Source organism: Cygnus olor, chromosome 2 (assembly GCF_009769625.2).
Source record: "Cygnus olor isolate bCygOlo1 chromosome 2, bCygOlo1.pri.v2, whole genome shotgun sequence".
In the NCBI taxonomy this organism is placed as follows: Eukaryota; Metazoa; Chordata; class Aves; order Anseriformes; family Anatidae; genus Cygnus; species Cygnus olor.
Window position 1 is genome coordinate 53,452,411 of NC_049170.1, and position 14,820 is coordinate 53,467,230.

The window sequence follows — 14,820 nt, forward strand, 5'->3', positions numbered from 1 at the left end:
TACGGTCCATGCCTTTATCTTCCAGAACATACAGCAGAAATGTTCATACGTGAACACTCCGCTGTTCCTTATGCTTGAGATAACGGGGGAGTCTACAGAGAGCATTTCTGGTACAGGAATAAACTGGAGGAGGGCTTGTGAGAGAAAGTTTTGCACATAGTGTCAGCTGTTGACTGAACACAGTCCTGTAATTATGCTGTTTAAATAGTGAAAACCTTATTATTGTACAAAAATATAAATTGGCTTCTGAATGGATGACTGGATATACCCTATAAAATAATGGCATGCATATATATTTCCAGAAATACTTCAGAAAATTGCTGGAAACTTAATAAATAAATGTTTATGGCTTAGTGAAGTGTCAATTCCCTTAGTAAATGCTAAATTAATCTGTAGTACTCAAGCACATCTATGACTTTATTCGATCAAACTTTTCTTAGTCATTATTATAGCTGTACGTAGTTACAGGCACGATTTGCACAGTTTGCATTGGTTTGTGTAGGGATTCTTTATCATGGTTTGAAATGAGATACCCCCAAATCCCTGGATGGGATCCTGTGTGAATATTGGTGCCCAGGGTCCAGGTCCCCTTCTGCAAAGGGAGCTGTGCCGTGTCCGTGGGGGATGATGCTTGCCATAAGGTTTTGCTCTGCTGCCATAAATTATATCAGTGGTTTAAAAAACCTCAGTGCTTGCAAGTTTTGAATGTAGTGGTTCAATTGCTTTGTGTTTGATCATCACTGCTAACCAAAAGACCCACAAATATTTCACTACAGGACTCTTATTGTTTCAGCCTAATAATAATAATTGCTTTGGAGGAAGCAGCATTTCAGAATGAGCATTCAGATAGATACGGATAAGAAGATATCCACTTTTCTATTTGAAGCTTCTGAACGATAATAATTTGCTTATACTTTTAATCATTTATTTGTAGTGCTCTTGCCTTTAACTAAAAGCTGTTCTGGAAGTGCAGAACTGGTTAAGGTAGTGTAAAATAATCGTAATTCAAGACTCTAAAAGATTTCTCCTTGAACAGTATGAGTTCCGTGGCTCGTGTGGTTTTTTTATTTTTCTCCCCCTTTCTCTTATTTTTTATTTTTTAATGAAATCATTGTTTCAAGGATGAAACCTTTATTAACTACTCTTTCCAAGGAAAAAAATGTAACTGGATGTTGTGCACGTCAGAGTTATCTCTAGGACGGGAGATTGTAGCTGTGGCATGTTTATATCTGAGCTTAGTAAAGTATAAGGTACACCTTTTCTGCTTTCCTAAATGTCTCAGAAATATTGAAGGGCAGACAGACATGAGGGGAAATGCAATTTGCTGCATAAGAAGACACAAAAGAATTAGTAATCATTTTATTGTTAAACAAGATTTGGTCTCGGTGATATTTCATGCATGATTGTTGTTGTGGTTGTTTGTTTGTTTTCCTTTGAGAAGTGGATTTTTCTTTCTTATTATCAGTTACTTTTCAACAATTATATTTCTTGGGGGGGGGGTTGGTCTTCCTTCCCTAGTAATTTCATCTTTTCACTGAACTGTCTTGCTAGCTACTTGGGCCAAAGTTCGATCCTGTATTATACTCTGTAAGTCTAAATAACTTAATTCCACATTTTTACTCAGATGGGAGCAAAATCATGGTCTATGGTTTTTTTTTCCTTAAATGTTTGGCTTGTGATAATGTCTTGTAATTAATTGGGTGAACACTTACATACTTGTTCATATAATATGGTTGCGAATTTGGCAAAACTCATTATAGAAAGGTTTTTACACCTGTCTGGATATAATGTTATAAGTGTTTGAAGCAAGAAATACTGATTTTTTTTTTTTTAGAAACCGATACCATCTATAACTAGAGACAGCATGGCCAGGACTGTTTTGCATCGATGTCTCACCCTTTTTGTTGTGTTCTCAGGGTTTAAGGTTTTTAAGCTTTTCCTGTGAGAGCGAACATTTTTTTTCTCTCATTTCTCTCTTCCCCCTTTCAAGAATCTTACAAATTAAGACAAAGGATAATTACTCAGAGGGTAAAACTGGCAGGGTTCCCACGACACTTAAAATTAATGAGCTGTTGCATATAAAATATACCTTGTCTCATGTTCGCTGCTTTTTTTTTTTTTTGGTGAACCATAAAAGTGCACAGTTTGGCTTTTTGGCTGTGTTTTCTGTTTTAGTAATTTTCAGTTATAAAGTGGCAACTGAATACAAAAAACTAATCTCTCTGACTTAGCGTTTCCGTATGAGGAACAGATCAGTATATACAATTTGTTCCATCTGAAGAAAAATATTGCTTGCAGTGATGAAATACGTATTAACAAAGCTGTCATCATTTGTTTGTGCTACATCTTATTAAAAATAAATAGTCGCATTTTGTGCATTTGTACTGCCTTCCATCTGATGTGAGAACTCCTTACAAAGGAGGATAAATGTATTGTCGTGAACTCCCCGAGAGGGGTTGGCAATTATTATCGGTTCCATCACTGGAAATGAGACACGGAGGTTATGAGACTTCCACTGAAATCACAGAGAAATCCTTGGCTGTCTGGGGCAGCGCCAGTTGCTCCCGAGCTCGGCAGAGCCAAAGCCACAGGGGAATTTGCGGTGACTTCGCTGCAGACGGGATTTCTCTCCTTCCTACTCAATTTATGCAACAGGAAGAGAGGGAAAGAGGAGGAGGTGGAATAATGTACAATTGCAATTTTTCTTTTACATCATCTGCTTTAATGCTTACTACCAACCCAACGTGATAAGTGACCTGAATAACAATTTTGTTGATAGCTTGCTGGAATTTCCATTTTTGGAGGCACGGTGGGAAGGTTGGGAGGTAGGTGAAGCAGCTTTGATGCACCTTAGCAGCTCAGAAGCGGCTTAGATGCACCTCCTCGGGCCAGCAGGATTGTTGGTTGCTTATTATTACTACTATTACTGCTACTACTCCTCTACTACTACAGGACGTCTGTAGAGACAGCTAAGCTTTGCAATTTAGATAAAAAGGAATGTATCATAGGCATATCATGTTTATTGATTGAATAAGGCTTTCATTTCCCAAGGAAACAATGACTTAATTCATTCAGTTAATACTCCCAAACAGATAGTGTGTGTCATGTGTAATACATACAATTCTTAGATCTTTGTGCCGTTGAGTATTTAGGAATTTTCTTTCTTACTTACATCCTTCCCTAAGCCAGGTCAAAAGAGAGGGTGAAGAACAAGAGTAGATGAGTAGAGAAGGCAGGAGAGCTTTTGGCCATTGTGGATGTCAGATCACAAACCTCACAGACCTCTGTCAAGTGCCTCACTGATGAACAGGAAGCACTTACATATATTTACTACATATTTTGATTAACAAACAGACAAAAGGACAAAATTGTCTTTTTGAAAAAAATACAGATAAAAATCTCAACTTCTTGTGTTCCCTGACAATAAAAAGCAATGTATATTCTTAAATTCAGCAGAGGGAAAGGAATGAACCTTATTGAGATAGACTTGTATGCATTTTTACATAATATTTATTGCACAAAAAATGTGGTTTCTATTCTGTGCTTTCTTATCCCTTAACTTCAGCAGAAGGCTAGGATGCTCAGCTTGGGCCCCCCACATTACTTTATCTGACATGTTCCAAACAGTTTTTATTATTTTCCTTCATTTGCAGAAGTACCTTCTTCTATTTGCAGCTTGTCTGCTATAAGCAAGCTGCTGTCAGTTTGGTTCAGCAGTTTGGATATTGATGAAAACAAAACATGCTTTTTCATGGAACATTTCCTTTCTTTATGTTAAAGTAAAAATAAATCCTTTTTCTGTTTATGTTATGTTCAGCACTTCCTCATTGCTGCAGCAAAAAGTTAATTAAAACTGTCATAAATAAAAATCAAATGGAAAAGTCTATATTTAGGTCAATCTAAATAGTAATATACCTTGTATGTTTTAATTTGGATATTGAAGATAATGTTCTAATAATCAAAGGAAATAGTTCACTTTAGTAAATCTGTTAATTTAGATAAATATGCAAAATAGCGTTTCTATTTCTGTATTGATTTTACTTTAGCTATAATAAGATGCTCACTAAATATTGAACACTGACAGCAAAGAAAGTTGGGTTGTTTTGAATGAAGAATGTAGGCTCGTATGTACTTTTTTTTCTTTCTTTAATACTCTGTCTGGTTTTCCCTCTTCTCAGTTTTCAATGGGTCCAGCAAATCATTGAAGGAGAAAGAACCTGCTCAGAAACACAAAAGCAAAGAGGCCACACCAGGGAAGGAGAAGAACAGTGAACATAAGGCTGAGAGCCGAAAAGACCAGGCTGCTGCTAATCACCATCCTACTACAAACACTGGCTCCTCTACGAAAGGGCTCACCGCTAACAACCACCACACTCTTCATAGATCGGCTCAGGACTTAAGGAAACAGGTAATGAATTATGCTCTACTGTGGACACGGGAAACGCAGACTTCCAAGGTGCTAGCTCCATTTTCCACTGCATGGCACAGAGGGAACATGGCAACCCTTAAAAGTGTGCTCGGGAGACAGCAGGGAGTTAATTTTCAGTGAAAGAGAGAGAGAAAGAGAGAAAGAAGGAAAAAAGAAAAGTGTTACATGCATAGTAGGTCATTACAATAAAGCACTCTTTACAATCCACTCCTTATATTACCCAGTGTGTAGCTATGAAAGGGTAAAGTTCACATCGTTATTTATTAAACCTTTCTGAGTGGCACCCTTGTTGGCCTCTGCTGACAGCACCAAGGCTGGCATCACATGGCAAAAATGAATTCCTTCTGTGTACGGCTGGTCCGCTTGGTTATCTTAGAGGCTGGCCTTGTAGAGAAGCTGATGTTATGCTCAGGTGTCTTGTATTGCATGTGGGCAATACAAACCTCAGAGTCTGGGACAAATATCTTGCCCAATGCATAAGGAAAGTATTCCAGGATATTGTCTCCTTCGCAGTGGACATACCAGGAAGGGAGAAATGCAAGGTTTTCATGTTACCTAGTTGAAGACTAGCAAAAAATCCAGCAAGAAGTTTGTGTCAGCCTGACTTTGATCTGGGGGTGTAAGTTTAGTGGAATGATCTTTCAGCACTTATGACTTGCATTTGGGCAGGATGTGTCTCCATCTATTTTTGATGGTTGGATCAAAGAGCTTCTAAAATAGAAACTGGCAAATTAGTTTTTTATAAAAGAGTTTCAAAACCCTCAGTCAGTATCCTTTCAAATTCTCTGAGCTGTGACCTTACATGAGCTAATTCAGCCTGGGGATGGGTTAGCAGAGTACCCACGCTGGAGAAGGGCAGTACAGTAAGCTTGCTGCACTTATATATATATTTTTTTTTCTTTCCAGTGGTTAATTCTCAGCAGGCCACTTACAGACAGTTTTTTATTTGCTGGCATCTAAAGGTTTTTTCTTCCAAATTAGGCTAGGGTGGATTTCAGTGGAGCTGGAATTGCCATCTTCTAGGGCTGTCAAGGCCTTAAATGGCACCTCTCAATCGTAGGCTTGGAAATTAAAAACAGCAAAAAGAAAAACAGTGGTGCTCTTGCTAAGGAAATCTTCCATGCCCTGTGCTTTAGTGGTGTTCAGTTTCTCCTGAAATGCCTCCATTGGATTTGTATTACCTTTTAAATCAAATCTGAGATTCTGAAGGTTATGTACAGTATATTTCTCTGTACCTCTGTAAACTTGCATTCTTTATTCCCCCCATGGCATTTTTTGCTTACTGAGTCATGAGCCTGAATGCCTGCCTTCGTTTGTATCCTTTCTTTTGGCTTTTTCTTGTGACTGCCAATATCCTGTGGTCCTTGTTGTGACATGCGCTGCCCTGAGCTCTTCTCATTGAACAAGTTTCCCAAATAGTAGATACAATTTATACTTAATTATTTTAACTCACTGGAACACTTGTGTGAAATGCGTTAAAGTTGTATTATCAAAGTGTGAATAGTTACAATTCTTGTAAAAGTCAACAGCTGTCACTTGTGAAGGTAGTTCTAAGAAGGGAAAAGACAGCTGTAGAAAAATTCTGTCCATGGTCCAAGTGGGTTTTGTATCATAGAATAGTAGTTTTTTTTTTTTTTTTTTTTTTTTATTGTGCTGTGAAAAAATGGAGAGAAAAACGAACGCAACTCAGTATAACCAATGGCAACACTACATGGACACCTCAAGCTTCAGAAAATAAGGGGGCTCTAAGTTGAGATGATGATTTTTATTTTAAAAGGGAAAGGTTAAACATATTATTTTTCTTCCGCGCCCCTCAGTGACAAAAGTCCTTTCTAACCAATTTTAATGAGAATGTGGCTGTAACTAATTAAAGGTGGACTATGCATTATGCCTGACAAGGTGGCTTAGCTTTCTGCAAAACCTTAGGTGTAAGAGTTGAGACATCGGTAAAATTCTGCTTTTGTTGGGAGTCTTTGTTAACTTCTTCAGTATTTTCCAAAAGGAGAGTTGTCTTCCCCAGGTGCCAGCTGCATGTTCATCCTCTCCTTCCAGTATGTTTTTGCTTCTTGTTCATGTACATTTACCTGGCTTACTTATATGTGTGGTTTTGTATTGTTCAGTCTTAGAGAAAACAAAAGCATAACACTAGAAATTACATGAGATTTTCTTTTTTCTTCTTTCTTTTTCTGGTGTGCATTTGCACTTGTCACGTTTCCTCTCTCTTTCTTCTTCCCTTGCTATCTTCCCAAATCCTCTTCTTCAAAGGGGTTGTGGGCAAAGGAAATGTAGTTCAATGGGGCCCTCTCTTGGCCTAATATGGTAATTTAGATCTGCAAAACTCATCTATCAACACAGAAGTATTTTTATGAATGCATTCAAGATGAGTTGTGTAACTTCAATATTTTGGGACCAAACCTGTTGTTGGTATCACTAATATTGCTGTTATTACTGTGGCTAACTGTTATCTAACAAAATGTTTGTTGGCTTTATTTTGTGTGTGTGTTTGTGTGTGTGTGCATGTGTCTGGAGGATGGATCCTAGGTGCTGTGCAGAGATGTGTATGTAGACCAGTTCAAATCCAACAAACAAATTTCTGCAAGACAATGTGCTGGTCCCATTTGCTTTTAAAATTCCAACAAAATTTAAAATTTATCATACCATCTTGCAAGGCCAAGTGTTCAGTAAAGTGGAGAAGAGAATGGTCAAAAGAGTGGTCTGAAGACAAAAATATATCAGCAAAACTGAGCAGATAGCTGAAAAGCAAAAATAAGATTCATATTCATATCCCTAGTTTCACTTTTAGCTCAAGACTTTCAGTCATTTAAGGCTAATGTCAATCACTTTGTTACTATTTGAATTAAATTGACTTCTTTCTTATGTGCTCAGTGTAAGCACTGCCTCGGGATGGAGCTGTGGCATAGACCCCCATTTGGTGAACCTGCGCACCTGGCAGTGTGGCCAATTTTTTAGGCTGACTCTGTGTGTGTATGTTTGGTTTGGGGGGAGACATATCAACAGTAGAAAGGTAAGAAAATGGCTACCACAATTTCTTGTTTCTTTTGGTTCCAATCGTCTGATGGGTCCTCAGAGACAAGTACAGACCAGGAACATGTAGGTGTTTATTGACCAGCCAGAATTTCGCATTTGTCAATGTGAAATCCTGAACCCACCTGTTGCTTTGATGGTGGGCTATGGCCACGTTGCTTGTTCCATTTGTTTCCAGCTGGAAGATGTTTGTTGCAGCCTATTCCTGTTTGAAGCGTGGTCTGTTCTGGTCTATAGAGTACTGCTGTGTCTTAAACCTTACGTTATCCTCTCTCAAAGCACTCGAGATACCTGTGGACATGTGGGGAGGGGAGAGGGAGAAGCATTTGAAAACCACTGAGTTATGTCTGCTCTGGAAAGGTGATGGATCTGAGGAACTTTCCAGCACTGTTTCTTTCTTACAGGGTCTCCTTAGTTAGCAACCAGACAGAAACAATTCTATTAATTATGGTACTCTCAAAGACAAGTGTTCCTCTGCTTCAGGACTGGTTTGTTATTCGAATAACTTCATTAGGTTTGAATTAAAACTCAAAATAGTGTGCTTGTAATATAGCATAGGAGGTTAGATAGCTGAAGCTTATGTACCTATTCAGTGCAAGATTTGGCCCTGAGAGATCTAAGCTTTCATTCTGTGGAGGTATTCTGACAGCTCTAAACAGTTGTGATAAGTTGCTGTTTTCTTAATAAATTCGGTTTTCCGGAGTTTCATATCTTGGCAGTTTTAGTTCCAGCTTAAAGCTGACGGTGTGTTTTCCTTCAGAGAGAATGAGTTTTGAGGATCTCACCTTTCTCCATAAGCACTTTCTCCGTGACTGCTCTGTACTCAGGCCCTGTGTCAGCGTTACCTCACTGAAGGAGTTGGCCCTGGATGGCCCTTCAGATTTCTCGTAAGAACTTCTTCAGAAAAGTCATTGGACAAAGCACCTCCATACAGCCTGGCAGCTCCCTCTGAGGTGTTGTCATGACATACCTAACAGCACTGTAATATAGCCATGGCCTTCTTGAAATCTTCTTGAAAACCTCCAGTAGAGGAGATTCCACAATATCCATCAACAGCTTCTTCCAGCATCTTTCTTTTCAGCTAATTATAAGGTATTCCAGGTTGCAACTCATATCATCTTTGTAGACATTTTTTTTCACCCTTCTTTTCATACATGGAAAATAGTATTTACTGTCTCTTCTCAGAGGATCTGCATTTGCATCAGAAGACCATTACAAAGTTCTCCCCTAGTCATCTCTTTCAGACTAAATAAGCCCAGCTCTACTGGCTTTTCAGTAAAGAACATATCTTCTAAATACCTGAATGTTTTATGCTCTTCTAGACTGTCTAAATTTACATTAGTAAATCCTGGGCCCAATCTTGGGCCCGACCCTGTGCAGGAAATACTGTGCTTCTTGCTTTCGATGTTTTCATTAATAGATCTGAGAGATCAGCATGCTTTTACCACCATTGCATTTTGCAGCTCACTGTGTTCCCCAGATATTATTCTTCCCCCACATGTATTCGATTTCTCCTTCCAAAATAGCACTTCCTCTTACTGTAGAAATGTTCTGACATAAATTCTTCAAGACTGCCTTTGATTTTGAGCTAGTCAGTAGAGTGCTTACAGCCCCTTCCAGGTGTGCGTCACGGGTGAATTTTATGATCATCCAAGTTGCTAATGGGAGTACTTTGCAAAACTGAGGCCAAGACAGGCCCCTGACAAAAATCACCTGAAATGCCCTCCCAGGATGACAGTGAACTGTGGTAACAATACCTTTTCTTGAGGATGACTTTCTTCAATCTGTTGTGAAACCAATTCACAGTAATTACATTTGGGATGTGCCTCCAGAGCCTGTTTGTTGGGACGGTGACAGGAGCCCTACTGAAGCGAAGGTGCCTCGTGACCTGCTCAGCCAGATGTCTGTCAGAAAAAGGTTAAATTAGCTCAAAGTGCTAAACCGTGAGGTGGAGTTTGTATGTTGTGTGTGTTTTTTTGTGTTTGTTTCTACCATTATCTTAGTAAGTTTTGTGTGTTTACAAATTAACTGTTTGATGATTGGTTCCAGAATTGTTTTAGGGGTTGAAGTTGGCAGACTCTACCTGCCCTCCTCCATTTCTCTCCAGGACACATGCCCTAAGTTAACTACGTACACTTTAGCTTGTTGTAGTTGCCTTCCTAGCTCTTTTGTTGAAATCAATCTTTTATTTTGTTTTATTTTTAACATATCGGGTAAGTATTAAGTCACAATGGTACTTTCGGTGAGGGCTAACGCACAAGAAGCACGAGTTAGCTAAACTGTTGCATTTGCTTTCCTTCCCTGTGTAGTGGTTGATCTATACTACTGCTTGTGTAGTAGTGGATCTACTGCCTTTTGTTGTCTTTGTATTATTGAGGTATTTGTAAAATCTTGTGTTTCATTTTGTGCCCCTTGCTAACTGAAATTGCTTTAGCACCTTGGCGTTTCTGATTTTATCCATACATGCTTTTGCTGTTCCTCTATAGTTGCCCTTAGTCACTCTGTTTCCATTTTTACTGTGATATTTTTTTCTAGCTTTCTGTTTGGTCGAGAACTTTGTGACCAGGCAAAACAATCTATGCTTTGTGCATAATGGTCTATGCTTTGTGCATTTTCTTTTTTGAGTGGGAATTGTTTGTGGGTTTTTTTCCATGTTTTTTATTTTTCTAAGTCTTTTTTCCTTTCTCTGCTATTGTCACATCTTAGAATTGAAAACTCATTTCGTAATCACTGTCATCCAGATTACCTTCCCCTTCCAATCCTCAATCAATTCTTCTCTATTAGTCTAGACCAACCCTGTGATCAATGTTTCCCGCTATAAAGCCAGAGGAGTTCAACACTTCTTCTGACAGCTGCAGGCAGGAGGCAATGTCTCAGCACATCTCTACTCCGTTTGTTCTGCAGCGTCAAAGGGCTCTGTAAAAGTCAAACCCAGGCCTCCATTTCAAATGCAGAGTACTGCCTAAATTTCAAGGGAAACTGGTAAATGCATTTCTGTTAGCAAGCGCTTGCTTTCCAGGTAATAGACATCTTTTGGAAAGCTGAGGGTAAAAACTCTTGTAATCAGTTAACTGGATTTTCCTGAAGTTTTTCTATCTTGGAAAGCATGTGAAGGACAAGAATATGGATGGGTTTTAAAAGGGTATTATTACAGCTCCAGCTTCTGGAGTGCAAAGGAGAAATTACACCTAGTAAATATATGTATATACAGCAATGTTTGGGTATGCAGAATCCCAGGTTGCAGTTCCTCTTCCATGAGTCACTTAATGTGAGACCGTAGCACAATCTTCTCAGTCTCCATTTTATCCCTGTTTTGTAACAATTTATCCCTACTTTATAAGTGATTGCAATTTTTGCATTCTTTATTTGAAGCTGATTTGACAAGTATTGTGAAATCCCACAGGAAAGTATAGTAACTCTGCAGAAATGGTGGTACTCACCTGAGTGCTCATAAGGGGTGGTTGTAATGTGTGCTTTCACTTTGAGCACGTTTATCAATGTTTGTGATTTTTGGATGTATTTTTCTGAACTCATGGTAGTTTAGGGAGGTGAGAAAAAACTTTAAACTTGTTTAAGTGCTGAAACTTGCTAGAGGCTTAAACTTGAACTTCATTTTCTTAGTAATGGTGCTTGCTTTGACGGTGCTGAGATGTCACAATTCCCTTTGAAGCTGAGAGGTTCTTTCTGTGAGGGTTGCTCTCAGGGCTTAACATGTCTTATAATTAAAATACTAATTTTAGTTTCATAATTGGGTTTAAGTGCCTAATAGAAAGCAGTGGAGTCCAGCACTTGTAAATTGCAATGACACATTAGTGAGCAATAACAAAATGTGTGTCAGTAAAACTGCCCAGATATCAAACTTCAAAACAAAACAAAACAAAAAAAAACAACCAGTAACTAACCAACAACCAAGACAAAACAAACACAAAAACAAAACAACAAAATCTTCTTAAAAATTTGTATTTCATGTTATTAATCTCAGCAAAAAGATGCCTCCCAAGATTTAATATGTATGACAGACTGGATCCCTCATGGCTGTCCTGTTCTGTTGGGTGCATAATGTATTCCATATTTATTTTTATATGTATAGAGAGGAGGTTTGTTTGAATCCAAGTGTGTAGTGTTTGCAAAATGTGCCCATTCCGGTTAGAGTAGGTGGTATACACTGGTTAGTTTGTCTGCTAAGTAGTAAATTGCGTGTGCACTTAAGGGAAGTTGGGTGGGAGAGGGAATGTGTCTGAGGGATGGAAAAGGAGATAATAAAAATACTAGTTTGTAGATCAGACTACAAGTGTTTTGTGATACTGTAACATGCTTTCTGGTAGACAAGGAAGAGGGTAATGCAAGTGACGTAACCCTTCTTAATGCCGGAGGCTTCGTACCTTCTGAAAGCCAGATTGGCTTTCTGGGGACTTTTGGTTCATTTTAAAAAAGAAAAAATAATATATATATATTTCTATTTGTTTATTCTAAATGCCCTGTCTCTCCTCTTGTCTGGGTGAAAAACATTGTATGAACATTGTACAAAAGGGCCAGGAGTCAGGACTGCAGAATATGGTCGTCCAGCAAATGGGAAGCTGTGGCAGAGTGGTAACATTATTAATTTACTGTTCTGTTTTCTGTTTCCTTCCTTCTGCTCCCCTGGCGACACTCCTGGCTTTGTAGGTTTCTAAAGTCAATGGAATCACTCGAATGTCATCTCCGAGTGCAAATGCAGCCAGTGCCAAAAAGATGAGAGAAGTCAGACCTTCACCGTCCAAAACTGTGAAGTACACTGCAACAGTGACAAAGGGAACTGTCACATACACCAAAGCCAAGAAAGAACTGGTCAAGGAAACCAAACTAAATCACCACAAACCCAGTTCACCTGTCAACCACACAATCTCAGGGAAACTAGAAAGTAGCAATGCAAAAACCCGCAAACAGGTGCTATCCCTTGGAGCATCCAAGTCTAACAATACCGCTGTTAATGGTGTAAAAGTCAATGGCAAGTTGAACCAAAAGACATGCACTAAGGAGGTGGGGAGACAGTTAAGGGAGGGGCTGCGCAATTCAAAGAGGAGGCTGGAAGAGACGAGTCACATAGACAAAATACAGTCGCCCACCAAGAGGATGAAAGGGGCCATCAACTTGGCAGAAGCTGCAAGCAAAAAGGCAGCTGTAGAAAAGCCTTTGCTGAATGGACACCTTAAAAAGGAAGTGCCAGAGAAGAATTTGGAAAGAAATAGGCCGAAAAGAGCCACTGCTGGAAAGAGTACGCCAGGGAAACAAGCACATGGCAAAACTGAAAATGCCTCCTGTGAAAATCGTTCTACCTCTCAAGCGGAGTCCTTGCACAAGCCACAAGACTCAATGGGAAAGCACGAAAAGGGCAGTAGTAAGTCTGGGTGGGGGATGCTGGGGGAGATTCCCATCCTTAGGCCCTCCACCAAGGAATTTCATGACCCACTGATATACATTGAGTCAGTCCGAGCTCAGGTAGAGAAGTATGGGATGTGCAGGGTGATTCCTCCTCCAGACTGGAGACCTGAGTGCAAGCTAAATGATGAAATGCGGTTTGTGACACAGATTCAGCACATACACAAGCTAGGCAGGCGCTGGGGACCCAACGTGCAGCGGCTGGCCTGTATCAAGAAGCACCTCAAATCTCAGGGCATTACCATGGACGAACTCCCACTCATAGGTAAGGGCTGTGGTTTCCTTGGCCTTTTGCCGCTGCTTGTTAGAGTCCATATGCAACTTTATGCTCCATTTGCCTTTATGCTTAACTGAACCCCTGTTCAATTAACACTACAGAGCGTCAGATCTCTCCCTTTGGTCAGATACGATGCAGGTAGGTTGTGGGAGAGCTTCGCCAGGAGGCTTTGTATTGCCACCTTCCTCCTGATAGCTCTTTATTTCACCCAGGGAAATATGCTATACAGCATCCTGGTCTTCAGATTCAAGGATCTCCTGCTTTCCCTACTTTTTATTTTATTAAGTAGTATAGCTATGGATATTGGTAGTCTTGGTTTAAATGTTGCCTCGGAATGTTCTTGGACCATACCAAAGGTGTTTTCCAAACAGGTTACGATGCTGCCAAGCAAGAATACAAATATTTTTCCCCCTTCCTTTAAAAGCATTTAACCAAGGGGAAAAACACCTTGAAACTGACTTCTATTTGGGTACTCAGGCACTTAAAATCACAAATTTGCAGTGACCTGCTGACATTTAACAACCATTAAGTGTCAAGAATAGGCAGTAAAATGTGGTTGATTGCAAAATGGAGGTTTCATTATTTCTCTCAGCAGGTGTCTGCCAGGGCTAATGCCTGAGTGAGAATCACTTATTTAACAGAATTCTTGGTTTATGGTCTGCTGTCGAATATGACATGTGACAAAAATGTGACAATAGTTTATAAAAACATGACAACAGCAGCATACAAATGAACTATTGAACGAGCCACCTCCATCTCAACTGCCTTTGCAGCCATGACATAGTAACAAACTTTTGTTTTTAATTTGTGTTAACCCTCTCCTTTGTTTCTGAAGTGTTTTGAGTCAAATCGCACAGGATCTGCATGTTGCAACTTGAGGCTAGAATTTTGCCTTTGAGGCATTATCCCATCAGAGGCAGCTATCAATGCTAGTTGGATTAAAGGACACGCTTTTTTGTTTAAACTGTTCACAATGCTTTTTCTCCCCGTTTTAAAAGTTTTAGAAGTTCGTTTTATGTCACACATGGTAAGTGAGTGAAAATGCATAAAAGCACACAAAGAGATTGCAGAGTTTACAGTGAACCAATGAAGGGCTCGACAGAGAATGACAGAATTTGAGGAGAAGGGGTGAGGGTTAGCGCTCTGTTGCAACAACCATGCAAAAACATTCAAGGAAATCTGAAAATTAAAATCACTCAAGCAGCAATAAGTGAACATTTTGTATGCCTAATGTATGCAATGGTTGTATGCTAATAGAGAAGAATAATGAATTAAATTTACATTGGCAAGAGAGAGAAGAAAATGTGCAAGACAGCTCGATTAACGCTCCTGGAACAATGTTAACTTTTTAATGAAATACCTTAACTCGGCATTAAGATGGCATTACTGTTAATTATTTGTATTATTTAAGCACCTAAGAGCCTAATTAATAGGCAAGGATTCTATTCTGCTGGGTGCTATATAACTGGAGCAAACAGTGATCTCTTATAAAATTTGCATCCTATGTATCCTTTTTGCAGTTAATTTCCTACCTATCTTGTGTTTAAAATTAAAAACAAAATGGAGAAAAGAAGCTAGAGATCATCACTGTACAAAGATTAGAAATCTGTTGGCTCCGGCAGGAAAGATGTAAAATGATCTGTGATGATAA

At 39.2% G+C, this 14,820-nt stretch overlaps 1 protein-coding gene across 4 annotated transcripts in view; it reads left to right on the forward strand.

Annotated features, from left to right (window-relative positions):
• The window catches only part of JARID2 (jumonji and AT-rich interaction domain containing 2), a 212,591-nt gene that overhangs the window by 172,083 nt on the left and 25,688 nt on the right, over positions 1–14,820 (forward strand). For all 4 annotated transcript variants that reach the window (XM_040546393.1, XM_040546392.1, XM_040546394.1 and 1 more), the window contains exons 6-7: positions 4,179–4,408; positions 12,140–13,157. In XM_040546393.1, the coding sequence (XP_040402327.1) occupies positions 4,179–4,408; positions 12,140–13,157 (1,248 nt within the window). The remainder of the gene's footprint in view (positions 1–4,178; positions 4,409–12,139; positions 13,158–14,820) is intronic.